General features: G+C 36.1%; 1 protein-coding gene across 3 annotated transcripts in view; it reads left to right on the forward strand.

The window, feature by feature from the left end:
- LOC105089919 (N-deacetylase and N-sulfotransferase 4) overlaps positions 1–17,803 on the forward strand; it is a 230,978-nt gene that overhangs the window by 188,658 nt on the left and 24,517 nt on the right. For all 3 annotated transcript variants that reach the window (XM_010981101.3, XM_064478402.1, XM_064478371.1), the window contains exon 7: positions 9,637–9,819. In XM_010981101.3, coding sequence (XP_010979403.1) covers positions 9,637–9,819 — 183 coding nt within the window. The remainder of the gene's footprint in view (positions 1–9,636; positions 9,820–17,803) is intronic.

Raw genomic sequence — 17,803 nt, forward strand, 5'->3', positions numbered from 1 at the left:
TTAATGTACAAGAAAAATGGAGAGTCAGGCTCTGGCTCACTGAAATAGAGCAGAGGCCTTCTGTCCTCTGTTAGAACAGCTGCCCTATTTACGGCTGCTTTCACGAAGTCACTGCCCAACTTCTTTATTCGGGAAGATGAGTGTTTACACTCTAGTTGGTCTTGAATCAAAACAGTTCTGATTTGTTAATAATTCACTAACCAAATATTATGACTGAAAAACTGGGGCACTGGTAAATAATCAGACGCAGAATGGAACTTCTGTTGCATTTAGTCTGATCGTGGAAATGGAGAACACAAATAAATAATGTAATTTAGCGATTCATCATACCCCGTTAAATGCCAGCTGTTTTCAGGGATTTAGGCTAGAGTGTTTTATTTTTCCCCTCACGTCTTTGCAATCTGGGGAATAATTAGAAAGCAATTAAATTATTTCATATTTTTTGCTAGCAAGAGAAGTGTATGTTACCCAGGATTCATGTGTTTATTCAATAAACATTTCCTGTGCACCTAGTACTGCCAGACATCTTACTAGCACTGAGGATGTAGCAGCAGTAGAATAGCTGGACCCAAGGAGCTTACATTCTAACACGGGAGTGAAGGAAGGGACAAGAAATAACCAAATACATAATGTATCAGGCAGTGAGTGCCCTGAAGGTCAAGGCAGAGGGCGGGGGTACTCTTTGACTTAGGGTGCGTGGTGGGGGACAAAGCAGACATCAGCTCACATTGCTACTCCTCTTGAGTACTGTCTGTTTGTAAAATCTCCTTATTGCGCTTTTTGAAATGAAACAAAGGATTCCATTTAACAATCTCCTCCTCTATTGATTTTTTAACTGCAGCTGTCAGAGGTGATTCTGGGAGATAAAACTTGCATTTATTAAGAAATTACATGAAGACTATAAAAGAGCTTCATGTATTAGGTATCAAACCCAGTGATTTTTACTCTGGTATACACATATCCAACATTTTCTGGTTTGACTAGGAATCACAGTAATTATCAGAAGCATGGTATATCCAGAGATTTCAGCAGAGCAAAGAGACACCAACTTCACTTACAAAAGATATGATTACGTCTGAGACATGAATCCACCAATTTAAAATTACATTTGATGTGTTAACTACACCGTAGTTACCTTAACTGAATATGCATAATGATGATAAATTTTATACAGAGCTTTTCATTTTACAAAATGTTTTGGAATACCCCAACCCATTTGAGAATCACACAGAACTGTAAACTTAAGTTATTGTTTTCATTTGGAGGAGAGAAGTCTGGGATTCTGAGAAATTAATCGATATAATAAGATAAAGACAGTTCCCAAACCTAGGCATTCTGTTTCCAAATTTCATGTTGGTACTGTCCCACCTTGTGCAAACCAAACCAGTGTGAGTTATAACAACAACCCAAACTCATTTCTCTATATTTTCTGACTTATGCAATAAAGATCCCCAGGATAATATTTTAATTGCTATCTGTTTTATTTCTTCAAATGTTTGATTAGCATTGTTTTCTTCATTAAACCTGCTCCAACTTAAAAACAAAGGTTTAGTTTTATTACACACCCAAGAAAACTCTTCCTTTAAATAGTCAAGGTTATAGGATGTTAAAACATCAACTCAGAATAGTAATTAATTATAAATAAATGCCTGTGGTGATGCATATCTTACATGAAACCACATTGAAAGTCACATGGAACAAAAAAGCTCCCTCTGCTTAGGCAAGTAGCCTGAGTTGTTAAATCAATAGCTGGAGTTTACTCAGTAGAGATTTAAAAACGAGAACTAAATCATACCTATTTTTTTTCCTGTCCATCTGCCCTACAGATGGTGAGATATGGTTGATGTTGGAGATTTTCTTTGCTTCTCTTTCTTCCTTTTATTTTCTTCCTTCTGCTCACCTGCCTTCTTTTCTCTCTCCCTTCCTTCTTTCCTTTTTCCCTTCCTTCTCCCCCTTCTCTTTCTCTTTCTCTTTCTAAGAATAGTTCTTAGAGGAATACGTCTTGAAATTTCTGTTACAGTCAAACATGTTTCTTTAAGATCAGAAGGTTGGAGTTACTTTCCATTTCTATTAAGAAATATGGTAATCTTCATAAACGAAATAACCATTTCTCTCGTCAGTATGTACTGTCTTGAAATGTTGAGTCAATAATCATTTGAAATGTACAGGTGTATAGAGAGAAAAATATTAAAATAGTGACTTCTTTTTTTTTCCATTTCAAAAAAATTTTTTTCATATGTAAATAAAACTTTATGTTGGGTCAATTCTAGGAAAAATATATCAAAAAATGTTAGTTTTAACCTGCAGATAAAATCTACCAGCTAATTAAAATGATAGAAGGAGGAAAAAGCAAAAAGTAGAAATTAGATAAACTTGTTACCAAAGCCTCCGGCAGAACCATGGGTGTGAGAGAGCACTGATTCTGAATTCCCATGCCCAACTTTGAGCACTGGTTTGCTGGGGTTCCCTCTGTAATCTCAGATAGATCATTTTAACGCTTTGATCTTCATTTCTCTCTAAAATTAGAATCTTCATTTCCTTTTCTCTAAAATTAGCATGAGTTTTTAGTATTTAATCAAACAATACAACAAAAATGAACATAAAACTACTTGGTAAAGTTATATCAATAGATTAACATTGATTCAACAACATCATGTATTTAAAAAAAGAGCAATCCCTAACCAATCATTCAATATATGATACTTGGTATATCTCAGCAGTAAATTACAACCAAGCTAATGTTGGGTTTTTAGACTGAGTGGCAGAATAGTATAATTCTATTAAGTTTGGGCAAATATTATTTACGTTTGGCATCTGAGACCACAGATGTATGCCTATATCAAGTTATTAGTTGCCCAGGACTGAAAAGGCAGTACTTGAGCTGTCTCTGATAATTGCACAAAAATTATGTCATGGGTATTTAAATCTAGAAGTGTACCAGCATGCAAATTGGTAATGTTAAGCCTAGTCTGACTCAGTATCTCTTGTGTGGTTCCAGACTATATTCAGAGTAAATAAAGACATAAAATTGCCTTTTATAGGAAAAATATGAGTCCAACGCCAAAGCCCATCAGATAAGCCACCGGAGATGCTTTCCCCTATATTCCATTTATCTTCACATTTTATGAGAACTAAAAGCCTAATCAATAATTTAACAAACTAATGGACATATTTTTAAACACAATGGACTCATTCTGAAAAGTGGCATACTGCCAGGGCCACAGAGGCAAAAGTGGAAACTAACTACCAATATTTAATGTTTATCTTGAAAATTTCTGTGCTATGGCGTGAGCACAGGGCAAGCTGCCTTAAAATGGGGTACATCTCTTCTTGTGCTGCAAAGCTATTGTTTTCTTTCTCTATTTGTTATAACAATGTATTTTTCCTATGAACCATGTATCCGAGTACTCTGCAAATGACTTCATTTTTAGAGACACTATAAAGGCACAGAAATGATATCCAAGTATTTAGTATGTCCTTTAAATAAGAATATATGCTCTAAAAATGATTTTAAATTCCTATTGAAGATACTATACTTGATATTCTGGTTATGGATATTAACATCCATACAGTTTGCAATGACACTGTGTTTGTCATACAAGTGGGAAAAGCAAGGAAACTATTCTGGCATTGGCAGTCTCGAAATATTTTCACTCAGTTTAGAGAGGGTTGATGTTTCATTTTACAGATAAAATGAAGCCTTTATTTTTTATTTTATTTTTCTCTTTTCCCTTTATCCTTTCTACCTCGTAAGACAGCCAAAGTAAAATGCTACACAAAGCAATCACTTGACTCACAACTAAAGACTCAGAAGAGTAGCCACATTTTTATTACACTATCCTGTGTCACTATGACAGGTAGTGCTTTTACCCACATTGAAGGATTATCCTTAGCTTTCCATTATTTTTATCCAATTCCCTACTATCAAGATTTACACATCACTATATTTAAAACCTCCTTTTTCCTTGCACTATAGATACGTCATTAAATGGATTTATTCCACAGGTAATGAGCTGCCTAAATTTGGCGCACGCGTATTGAGTCTGGCATTGAGAAATGCTGTTTTATGTTTTAACAAATAATTAGAGTTTGAGAGTGTCTTCAAGCTTGGTTTTTAGTTTTTACAACAGATAAAAGGAAGAATTTAGATTTGTTTCATGTTTGGATATCACAGATTTGAGAGTGTTGAGACTTGAGGGAGGGACATGTGTACCAGCGTCGGTGACAAGGTGGTGGCAGCCTGGAGGCCAGCTTGATGACAGAAGCCCGCACCTCCGTGACCTCTCTGGGGCTGGCTGCAGGTGGCCTACTGACAGTAGCACTGGACATCTTGTTCCTCAACTCATCCATCGAACACGATGTCCTTGCCTGTCTTGATCACGTGAGAGGTCAGGCGCTGCTTGTCTGAATCCGTGCCTATCTCTGAGATGCGGTATTTCGAGGTGCAGCGGGCTTGCCTCTAGAAACCGTCTGCAGTGGTGTAACACAGTCATACTGTTTCTAGATGATGCTCTGGGGGAGTACTGAGCCAGAGTGGTCTTACTATATACACAGGGAAGTAACAATCAAAATAAATAAATAATAGCACAGGATAAGCGGAGGAACCTACACTGTCATGTAAAAAACAGTAGCAATATATGATGTCTGTGAAAATTTATTTGCTACTATTTCATACTGCATTCTTCTGATTTCCCTTACTTATGCTTCAAACTACATCCATTCTTAATTTGTCTTATTCTTCCTACACTCCCTGAATTATTTTTGTTTTGTTTTGTTTTGTTTTTAAACAAGCCATTTGCCCAGAAATACTGAAATTAAAATGTTCTGTCTACTCAACAGGTGCTTTTAGAAAATCAGATATGCACAGTTAAGCTGTGCTTGCAGAATTTTTCTTCGTAAAGTGCAATCAACTGACCATGTACCAGCACTAATTTAACAGGCCAGTTAGGCATGTTCACATGCTGCCCTGTACACGGTGATTGCGACTATCCTGGCCAGGGTACTCAGTGTTGTTGTTTTTGTTTTTGTTTTTGTTTCTCAGCAAAGAGACATTTAAATGCAGAAGCATGCTTCAGCTTATAACCACACAGCATCTCCAGATACTGCTTTCTTCCAAAGGTGGATTTTCCATGTGCCCTGCATTTGTGTTATACTTCCTTCAGAAGGCAAGGCTTGTTCTCCTAAGGAAATTCTGTATAAATGGCTTAGAACTAGCGGGCCACAAAATCTTGTAAAACATTATGGTAATACCTAACGAAATAGTGTATATCTGCCCATGATATAAAAACAATCTTTACAATATTCTCTGAGGAGTATTTTTATTTACAAATTTGTTGGATTTTAGACACTTAACACCTGTAAACTTTCATCTTAACAACCCTTAAACTTTAAATCCTTAAAGTTCCATCCTAACAACACTCTCTAGAGGTCAAGTGGTAGATTTCTAGGGCATTATTGTATTTCTTCAGGCATTTGGCCTGCAGTCTGGTTTTTTATAATAATTTCAGTTCTAAGAAATTATAATTATCCTGAAGAATACTACTTATATTGTCTTATTTCTTAATTACAGTAGTAACATGAGATAAATGCACACTTACTGGGATCAAATGCATATAATTTTGTGGTGATGAGAAGTTCTCTTGACAACAATTGCAATTATATGGTCATCAACTACTGATACTATATTATGTTTTTAAAATTCTATACAGTCCTGCCACGAGGGCACTTCCCATTTGAAAAAAAATAAAAGAGGTTAAAAATGAAAGCAAGCTGGGCCAATGTAAAAATCAGTGACATTGTTACCCTGAGCCTAATTAAAGGATTCCACATGAATCACAAAAAACATTGTACCAATTAAAATTTGAGGGGTTTAATTTTAAATTTCTATCTAAACAAGTTACATAAAGAATAGTCCTTAAAATGGCTTTTTTTTTTGACCTTTAGAATAAAAGGTTTTAAATATGCCCCCTGTGGGGAAAATGGACTGGAAACATGATAGGTATGATACTGTCTTCAAAGATGAATTTGCAGTCTGTCAGTAAAATTTGTTTCAAATACTATATAATTCATTGTCATAAAAATTTGCATGTAGGAGTCCAAAAATAATTTATGTTCTATCATTTCAATTTAAAAAAAGGGAAAACTTTAAGTTGCCAAGATAATATTTACATAGATTTTCCACTTTCTTTTATGGATAGATATTCTTTGTCTTTTATTTCTAAAAAAGCGAAAGGGTGAAGTGATGGATGTCAGACTCTACACATAAAACTGTTTAGGTGAAGGTTTGGGGTATATTGTGCCAGATTTGGAAGCCAAGCTGCCTAGGTTTTAAATTCTGCTCTGCCATTGACTAGATGTGGGACTTGAACAGATTGTTTAACTGTGCCTCAGTGTCTTCATCTGTCGGGCACAGTAACCGTACCTACCCTATGGGACTGTTGTGAGGACTTAGTCATCTCATACGTGTAAAGCACTTAGATTCTTGCCTAGCACATAGAAAATGCTATATGCTTTTTAAGTGATATTTGACATAATTGAGGATATTGAGGACAATGGGCTGTCACTCTCCTTCCCACCTTCAACCATGGTGAGGAATCGCTTTCATCATTTTAATGGATTTTCCTCAGAGACTCCTTTTCAGCTTTCTAGTAATGGGCATTTGTTAAACCTGATACTTTTAACTTATAACTGATGCTATCTTGCCAGAGTATTGTGTTTGTAATTCTTGTGTAAGCTATTATTTTTTTCTTCTAGTTTAATTGCGATAAAATTGACATAAAGCACTGTATAAGTTTAAGGTGCACAGCACAATGATTTGACTTAATATATATCTTAAATGATGATCACAGTAAGTTTAGTGAACATTCATCATCTTATACAGACACAGAATTAAAGAAATTAGAAAAGGAATATTTTTCCTCGTGATGATAACTCAGAATTTACTCTCTTAACTTTCATATATAGCATACAGTAGTATTAATTATGTTTATCATGTTGTGTATTACATCCCTCATATGTATTTATCTTATAGCTGAAAATCTGTAGTTGGGACTTTCTGACTGCTTTCGTCCAATTCTCCCTCCCTCACCCCACCCCTGCCCCTGGTAGCCACACATCTGAGCTCTTTTTCTATGAGTTTGTGTCTTTGTTTGTTTTTGATGTATAATTGGCTAACTGCACTATTTAAGTTCCTGTTACACAACATGGTGATTCGTTATTTCTGTACATTTCAAAATGATGACCATGGTCAGTCTAGTTACCATCTGTCACTGTACAAAGTAATTACACATTTATTGATTATATTCCCCACACTGTACATTTCATACCTGTGACTCATTTATTTTGCAACTGGAAGTTTGTATCTCTTAATCTGCCTCACCTGTTTCTCTCCTTTCTTCAGTCCTCTGCTCCCTGGCAACCATCTGTTTGTTCTCTGTATCTATGACTGTTTCTGTTTTGTTATGTTTGTTCATTTGTTTTGTTTTTTAGAGTCTACATATAAGTGAAATCATACAATATTTGTCTTTCACTGTCTGACTTACTACTTTTACCATGTTGTCACAAATAGCAAGATTTCATTCTTTTTATGACTGAATAATATTCCATTATATATTTCATATATATAAATATATATAGCACACATATACCACATCTTCTTTATCCATTCATCTATTTATGGGCACTTAGGTTTTTTCCATATCTTGGCTCTTGTAAATAATGCTGCAGTGAACACAGGGATACACATATCCTTTAGAATTAGTGTACTTTTTTCCTTCTGATAAATACCCATGAGTTGAATTGCTAGATTATAAGGTAGTTCTACTTTTAATTTTTTGAGAAATGTCCATACTGTTTTCCATAATGGCTGCACCAATTTACCTTCCCACCAACAGTGCATGCAGGTTTCCTTCTCTCCACATCATCTCCAACACTTGCTATTTGTTGTCTTTTTGATAGTAGTCATTCTGATAGGTCTGAGATAATATCTTATTGTGGTTTTCATTTTCCTGTTGATTAGCAATCTTGAGCATCTTTTCATGTGCCTGTTGGCCACCTGCATGTCTTCTTTGGAAAAATGTCTGTTCATATCCTCTGCCCATTTTTTAATTGGGCTGTTTGCTTATTTGTTTGTTTTTGATATTGAGTTGTATGAGTTCTTTGTATATTTTGCATATAATGCAATAATGTTCTATTATTTTTAAGACAAAAGGTGTCCTCTTTGGGCATTCACAGTTATCAAGTGACATGTTAGGTCTTGGGAATAAGAGTTTTGCAGTGTATAACCTTTAATGCAAGGCTGACAATTCTAACCAGGTTGCAATGATATGATATTGGAACGGTTTACTGAAAACTCACTTTTATTTCTAAAATAGCCCATAAAAAAACCAAACCAGTACACCAATAAGCAGAAACCCTTAAGAAAAAGTTAGTAAGCAACCATATAAAAAATAGCCACATGACACTTGACTTTCCTTGTATATATTGATCTGTGAATATTATTTATCTGATTAATTTCACATGTTATATTTGCTTTAATGTTATTACTCATACCATTATATTACTCTTACTTTTCTAATGAAATTAATGATTTAATTATATTAGTTGTTCTGAAGTATTTATAGATCTAAACAATAAGTAATAAAATGAATTTTTAAAATTCATATATATATATATAAGACTGAGAAGCAAGTACCAATATTGTTTTAGAAAATTATGAAATCCCTTTCTATGAGTTGCATTAGTAATTTCTGCAATTTAGATCAAGATTATGCAAGTTCTCTTTTATTTAGTATTTTTTTCATCCCAACTGCAATCCTTGATGGATTGAATATTAGATTGTATCTGTAATCACATTCAAATTTTTTGTTGATATTTCAAGAGCAATTAATCTAGATTTCACTTTTTCCTAGTCTCTGATCCACAAAAATGTAATACCCAGATATTTTTAGAGTTAATATTGAGGTAGGAAAAACTGTAAAATAATGAATGAGTATAGAAGATTATTGGCTAAATGCAGTTTCTTTGCAAAAATTGTTTCTTCATTGAAGTAAAAATTCCTCATTAGATCACAGAAAAACAAATTTTCTTGAGTCTGATTTCATCTCAAGCTGTACACATATCTATTCCAAAACAACTGTTTAATTTTAGAACTTGTCTAATTCTGGTTCTTCTCTAGTCTAGGATTTATTAGATTATTGGGTTTGATGGTGTTGATTCCACAATGGAGAAAAATTGATGTGTAAAATAATACTATACTTTCAGTGAGCAGTGAGGGGATGCCAATCCCAATTTCAATTAATTTTAAAAGTAAATTTAAGAGTGTCTTTGAAATAGAAATCAAATGTGTAGCTTTCTACCTGTATTAGTCTTTGCAAGCTGCCATAACAAGACACCACAGAATGGGTGGGTTAAACAATAGACATTTATTTTCTCACAGTTCTGGAGGCTAGAAGTCCATGATTGAGGTGCCAGGAAATTCAGTTTCTAGGGAGACCTCTCTTCTGACTTACAGACAGCTGCCTCTGGCATTATACTTCTCCTGAAATTCCATGTTTAGGTGAGGTAGTGCCTGGAGCTTCTATGCCACTTTTAAGCATATGCATCTGATATTTATGGCCATTTTCACTTCTTTTTCAGATCAGCATTTTCATGACCCATTTGTCGAACTATGGGAATGACCGCCTTGGATTGTACACCTTTGTAAACTTGGCCAACTTCGTGCAGGGCTGGACCAACCTGAAACTGCAAACTCTGCCTCCACTGCAACTAGCCCACAAGTACTTTGAACTTTTCCCTGAGCAGAAAGACCCTCTCTGGCAGGTAACATTGAACATTCTATCCTGGGGTGAAAGAAGAGCGACTATCCATATGGGAATGCTGCCTTGTTTTAGGAACTCTGCGAAGATACTGAACTGGCGTTTAACGCAAACTTCTTATTCATCCCGTAGTTTCATTCTCTTCAACAATTTTTATTTGTCTTATGGATGAAGTGTTAGTATTTTTGGTTTGTTTTTCTGGGGTTTTATTGGCTGGTTGGGTCAGTTTATAAGATTTGCATTAAGGATATTGTTTTATTGTTGAAGTTTTCTCAGATCTAATCATTTTGACTTGCATTTAGCATGAGTACTAACTAGCAGTAGAAGGTTAGGTGTTGGGTGGCTAGGAAGATAGAAACCAAGGGCCACCATAATCTAAGACCCTGTAACTAGACCCTGATAAGTATGTGTACAATACAGGTGGTGTAAATAAAAAGAGGAAAAGCAGTTTTTAGAAAAGCAGAATCTGTCTTTATTATGTCTTTGTGTTATTTTTTTTAATCTAATCTTTCACCAAGATCAGATCTATTGATAAAGAAGGAATTGTCAGTTTTAAGATTGCTTTTACAAATAGTTCATCTTTATTTGGGAGCCCCTCAGCCTCAGGGCATGAAAATGCAAACCATCTGCTTCTTAGCAGTTATCTGGGAAAATGCTACCTCCCACTCTCTTGGTTCTTTATGCATCAGATGACATTGACCCACGCAGTCAATAAGCCGGCTGCAGAGAGCAAATCAGATAGCCCCCCCGCCAAGTAGTCAGTAGAGGAGTAGCATTGTCGTTAATGAGAGATCGCTGTGAGACAGACTTTGTACCGTCCTCTCTCCCTCTCCTGGGCTTCTCCCTATCCCATAATTCATGTTGCATGCCCCTCTGCGTCTGTATGGTCAGGAATTCATCCACCAGATGTTTATTGAGCATCTACTACATCTAAGACAAAGCTAGTTGCTGTAGAGAATGCAGAGAAGAGTAAAATGCAATCTTTTCTCTCAAAGTCATTGGAAAGATTTCTTGTTATTCTTATTCACTGTTACATATTTCAGGGTGTGTTTAAAACTTCTACAGTAGGTCATACTTTATTTTGAAGAGTTCTTCAGCAGCTGGACCAGCTATATGTTTGGTGTATAAGTTAAATAGACAGATGAGTAGGTAAAGACATAGTTCTTGTAGTGTATATAGTCACATCAAGTAGATGTCAAAATCTTAATCTTTTTTGGGGGGGAGTAATTAAGTTTATTTATTTATTTCAATGGCAGTACTGGGGATTGAACACGCGACCCTCTGCATGCTAAGCACGTGCTCTACCACTGAGCTATACACTCCCCCCAAATCTTAATCTTAATACTATGTGAGTTGTTTAAAATTAAAGAATTTTATGTATTGATACTGTTTTGACATCAGTGACACTGGCCATTTTATTAGGGAATGAATATAATCAAAGACAAGCCAGCTCCAATATGACCTGGTCAACATGACGATTCTAAATATTGATTGAATGTTTGTTAAATATGAAATATTGCACTAGTTGATTGGGGGTATAAATGAAAATTAGAAACAGAAAATAGAATTGTTCCTTAGAGAACTGTGCCACTTAGGAAGATATGAGAACATATACAGATACACACACATGCACAAAATATTGCATGTGTGACTATTTTAATTTTGAATAGCATCATAGAAGTAAATTCCTAGGGAGTTCTTAATAAATATTATGATTAGTCAGAAAAGGTTTCAAAGAGTTCACTGTTGTAGCTGTCATTTTTATGTCTAGAAATTTTCATAAGTATTATCAAACCCACTTAGTATAAGAATTTTCAAATAACACTCAAGAGTAAATGTTTACTAAAAGACTCCCATTTTATCATGTGAATGATATTATTTATATGGTTTCTTCTGACTGAAAAATAAAGTTGTGAACCTCTCTCCTTAACTAAAATGCCATATATTCTCAAATATATTTAAGAAGGAAAACAAGGAATAGAACGCAGAATGACAGTTAAACTCAAGAGGGAGTTCTCCAGGTGCATGAGCTTTTGAGCAAATCTGAAGCAAATCTGATGAACTTTGCCAGTCATAAATGATGTCAGAAAACTGCAACGGTCAAGTAAAGATAAAGGACATAATACTTTCTGAGTTCCCTTCCCTGGTGGTTTTCCCTTCTCATATTCGTATTAACAATAGCAAACAAAACAGCTGTAAGCACTATCATCGTGACTTTTGTACAGTATGAATTTCATTTTACAAAAAAAGTATAAGCATAACCAGCACTAAGTAATAGCCCATTCATCACAACCCCACAGACTGAGGATCCATTTATATTGTGTGTCTCGGCCATTGCTATACAGTCTCTAAATTAAATGCTGCAGGTACTTTATGGTATTTATAAGTATGCCTTCTTACTGAGTGTATTTCATTTTTAAAGTCAGTCATCTGTTATTTTTCCTTAGATTTTCAATTCACACTTTTTTATTACCACAAATGAAATGAAAACAAGCAAAATGATAATCTTCACAACTGTTTAGCGTCCTTTGGTTCCTTATATAAATTTTCATTAGCACCAACTACCATATATATGAAACCTGCTTTGTCACCTAATTAAAGAGTGCAGTATGAATATCTGTCAGTGGACAGCATGGCAAGTACAGTGTGTACAGGATGTGTGTGCTCCCTCTGTTGGAAGGAGAGTCTTTCAAAGCTGTTTAATGTGAGAATACGTGCTGAAGGCAGACATGGGACTGTGCAGTGAGAGTGCACCCGCCCCAGTGCAGTCCCTGGTGTGTGAGAGTCTTAAAATTATACTCACAAGTTCCTACTAATTCATGGCCCTTCTTGTTTGGGTAGAATAATCACCATTAAACAAAAAAGAATAAAGTTTCCTCTCTCTCTCTCTTTTTTTTTTTTTTTTAATCTCATTATCGAAACCAAAACCACAACATGGAGGCAGTTGGAAGGTCAGATTCTGGCACGTTCACTAATCGATGCTTTTAAGCTCTCAAGCTGTCAGGTCAGCTCAGTCTCAGGCTTCCGTCAGTCACTCTGGAGTCTCACTGTCAATAAACATGCCAAGTGTGATGTGGATTCCTGCTTGCCCATGTGACCAAGGGAATGCTCAAAGAGCGGCAGTTTCTGTCTTTCCAGGCCAGTATCTCCAGGATTAAAAATAAGCGAAAGCAAAGCCACAGTGTGCTAAGCCTAGGGAGTGAGCACCTTCATTGATTCTAGCTGTGAAATCATTTGACTCCAGCTTAGAAATGGTAAGACATGAGTATCTGTAATATAAACAGATCACGAGATCTAGGGACACACATACTGTAGATCCTGTTAGTCTGTGTCTGTTGAAGGAATGCTGACACAGAGAATAATAGATTGTAAGAGCAGGAGAAGAAGGTAGGGGCATCTCACCCAACTTACTGACTTTAGATCCCTAAGGAGGTTTCCCCTGGTCTTGCTAAAAGTCACTTGGCTTATTAGGGGCAAGTCAGGACCAAAGCTCAAGTTGCCTCATTCCTACTCCAGTGTAGTTCCAGCCACACCCAAGACAGTAATTTTACACTTAGGAAAAGGAATCTACTTGTGTCATCAACTGTCTTTGTAGAATGAAATATTGGGAATACCTTGTTTCTTCCGAAGAATCTGGTAGTGTATTCAGTGTGGATACATTTGACCTATACTTTGGAAGTATCTACGTAATAAAAAGAAAGGTCTTTGCCTTTCTGGAATTTACAAACCATAATAGCTCCTGGTTATGTGTACAAAATGGCATTTGTCAATTTGTCTTTATATGTATCCCTCTTTCTACTGCTCTGTACCTCATTTATGACTCTGTATTGCGGACACTTGTGCTTGTCATATACCAGCTCATGCAAACTTTAAGGGGTTTGACTATGTTTATTCATTCATGTTTGTAACCTAGAACCTAGCCTGGTAGCAAGCTACTGTCGTTAAAATCTCATGAATGGATAAGCAAAAGCAAAGGGGTGTGCGTGTGCACAAAAAATAATAACAGTGACACACTAATTTCTTGGGGAAGGGTAGGATGTAATAGGACGTAACCCTGAGAAGCATGTCAGAGTCAGACAGGAAAGCTTTGAGAGCTACCAGGGTAATTTGGGTTTGATATGCAACAAGGAGGAACTACCTGTGGGTTGCAAAAATGAGAGTGAAATCATTTTTTTTAAAGTGTTGCCAGTAAAGATGATGCTAGAAGCTTTTTTTCCACAACAGGTAACAGGGAGGAGCTGAAGTTAGGATAATAGTCTAGCTATGAGAGAGGAAAGCCCTGAATAGCTTCATGACTATGAGAAAAAGTGAGACCTTTGAAGAAAACGTATTAGAAATTGTTTGTGGGTGAGATGCTGAGATTAAAGGAACACTGATGTGTGAGTAATTACCCCTGCAGCTGGGGAAATAAGAGTGCTGTAATTTCATGTTCTTCACCGCCATTTACTCATATTTTTGCCTTTCCAGGGAAATAGCCAGAACAGTTTTTTTAATCACTTCACAGATGCAGAGCAAAGGCACAGACTTCATGAGCTGACATATTTTTCCTAATCATCATTTGGATTTATGTGTTACAATGTTACATTTCTCTTCCTAACTCAGAATAGTATTTAAACCTCTCAGGAATGCTTCCCAAATACGTAGGTAATTCTTCACAATTTTATTTAATTTACAATGAAGCACTTTACTGTTTTTGATTACACAAGGCTGTCAGACATTCTGACATCCAGAAATGGTGACATAAGTCGTGGATTTTCCTTTCCCATCAATCAGTGGCAAGTATGATCTTGTCAGGTGTCAAATTCTCCACACAAGTAACTTACTGGGGTTTCGTCATGGAAAAACTACTTGAGGATAGCTCATAAAATAAAATTAAAATTAAAATCAAATTAAATGTTAGTATACTTTCATACATTCTGAATCAAAGTCATCATAAAATAAATATACTTGAGTCCCTAATTCAATATAACTATTTTTTAAAAAACTGATTTCTTGTGTGTGCCCTACAAAAATATCTTGACAGCTTTAATGTCATACTGTGAGTGAATACATTATATTAGACCAACCTATTAATAAGAGTTTAAAAATACTTTCTTTTATTGAGTTAGTTAACCAGATTCTCTGTAAGGATATTCCATAAAACTATAAATAATAATATAAGATATTGTATGCAAGAGTGCACAGTCTTCTGTTTGGAGATACTCAGCTACAAAGTAAATGTGTCACCTTCTCCTGAGGTCAGTTTTACTTTTGAGAATATTTCATGGGAAAATACAGTCTGAATTTATTGAAATAAACATGGTGTAACATGGTGAAGAATGCATAGACACTTACGATAAATCAGAGGGATTTTGTACTTAAAGCAACACTTACCATGCACTCACCCCAGATTCACACATGAACCACAGCTACACCCCTTTTTACCCACTCCCACCCACAGAGATTGGCGTTGATGCTTCTCTGTAAATCGGAGCTCTTTGGTAGAAAGTCTGGGTAAGAATCAGAATATTAAGTGCTACTGTGGAGCGAGCATTCATTAGGGATCTGTGCACTCAGAAAGGAAAGGCTTTTCCAAGGAGCTGATGGACTCACTGGTTTACTCTCTGGTTCAAGCAAGGCAGAGTCTGTGAAGATGGTGTGTGTCTCAGAGTTTCTCCGTAAGGATTTGCTGATTGAAGCGTTGAGAATAAACATCCCTAACCTATTAAAATTCCTCATCAGTGTACCTGGATTGTGTTAGGCTTAAATGACATCAAGAGACAAAAAATTGAAAGTCACCAGCGTGTATAATACAGATTTGGAAAAGGATTTGGTTTAAAGACACGTACACGGCAAAGCTTAATAAGCAGAAGAAAATTTAAAACCACACAACCAGATGGGGAAGAAGCAGATTTCAAAAGAAAAACAAAAGCACCTTTCCTAGCATTCTTCTTGAAACAGTGAGGTCAGAACAGCGGAAGGCAAGCAGAGGGGTATGGAGCGAAAACCAATAACCTGGAAATGTTTGTAATTAACAAAATAATCCTTCTGCCAGGACCACTGGGCATTTTTAATGTCTCGGCTATTAAGGTCTAGAGGTCGCCTAGTTACCTGGAAAAGGCACACGACTTGAGAGGGGATAATCAATCTCATTGATAATTCTACCGTGTCCTTGTCAGTGAAGGATGTGGAGACACAGTGAGCAGGGAAGATTGTGAGTACAGAAAAGGCAGGTAGGTTGGAATAACCAGCTCTAATGAGAACAAAAGTTATTTTCATGTATTCTGTAAAAATATGAACTTCAAGATAAGGTCAGTAGTGTGATTTTTTAAAGTATGTGCTTTTCACTTGATTGTAAATTGGAAATTTTACTTAATGAGAAAGAGTAAATTGGGGTGCTCATCCCCTTCAAAGTAACATGATTTCATTAGAATTTACTGCCCTTTTTAAGTCTGGTTATCTCAGAGAATCTTCTGTCCACTTTGCTTATGTCTACTTAAAAGTAAATCTTCCTCACCTCATCCTATACTCCGTGTACAGAACCACCTGTCCCTCCCATACCTGTATGAAAATTAAGTCATGAACATTTTTACTATACTGGCTCTGCAACCATTAACTGCATAAAGCAATTTTAACTGAGTTTTTTCAAAGTTTCAATATACCTATAGTACGAGATACTGAAAAAAGTAAATTATTGTGTATAGCTGTTTCAGATACATGGGGAACAATCAGATAGGGATATAATTGCTTTGTAATTTTCTGACCTTTGAAATGAAAATGCTAGCAATAGAACCAAGTATGAAAGTGCATGAAAATGCTTTTTTTTCCTTCATAATCATTGCAGAATCCTCTCTCTCTGTCTCACGCACACACACACACACACACTTTAACTGCAGAGACAACCTGAGCTTTAGCTTTCAAATCTGAAACTAATGTGCTGTGTCACCTTCAGCAAGACCTAAATAAAACACCTTGCATCCCAGCTTCCTCAGCTATGAAGAAGGGATAATAATATCTGTCTTGCCAGGTTGCTTTGAGGATTAGAAATAATCTACGTCAAGCAAGTGCCTGGAATATACAAGGTGATCAATAAAAGTTAGATATTATGTTAGCTGTTATTCAGCCAATGTAAGGAAAGTCAGAGTAGGAAAAGTCTAAACAAACATTTTCAGAATATAAAATAGGAAATGCAGACATCCTGCTATTAGAGTTGTGATTAACAGACACAAGGGCAAACATGCCTGGAAAAGAGACAAAAGAAGAAATATGGGTGTCCGGATAGCCCTAAAATAGCTTAACATGGAGGGAATGCAGTTATAGAGAAAGAGAGCCTGCCTAGATTGAGGTATACAGATGCCACCAACTATACGGCACCTACAGAAGGACTAAAGTAATGCAAATTGAATTGTTAGTAATAAAAATATTCAGAATAGCAAGTGTTGTAACATCTTAGCATTCAGGTAATTGAATTAGGATTATACAGGGGTCTTTGGGTCATCTGGTACGTTAGCCTATAGCTTCACGTTTGACTGATGAAACTCCGAGCTATTTCCCCATCAGATAATTCATATATCCCAGAAGTCTAATCACTCAGCTGTGATTAAGGGGCAGCCACCTTAGGTGCCAGTGCATTCTGACAGTGGACCCAGAAGTCTGTTCTGGGGGTGGATATCCACAATAAACCAGTCCACCGGCAAGAGTAACCTCTTTCTGTTACTTCAGTTCCCTAACTAATGTGGAGAAAAGGAAAAATAAAAGCACTAGCTCATTTAACACTCTCAATAATCATATGAGGTAGGTACTATCCATTATTATTTTCTGGAGAAGGAATCTGAGGTCCAGAGAGTTTAGGAAAATGCTTGAGACAGAGGCAGTCTCCCTCCTGAGCTCACACTCTTAACAACTGGGCTATGCTGCCCCTCTAAGATAAATAGGTCGAGATTTGCAGATACTAGCTACTATATAAAAAATAGATACACAACAAGTTTATACTGTATAGCAGAGGGAAC

This window comes from Camelus dromedarius, chromosome 1 (assembly GCF_036321535.1).
Source record: "Camelus dromedarius isolate mCamDro1 chromosome 1, mCamDro1.pat, whole genome shotgun sequence".
Classification (NCBI taxonomy): domain Eukaryota; kingdom Metazoa; phylum Chordata; class Mammalia; order Artiodactyla; family Camelidae; genus Camelus; species Camelus dromedarius.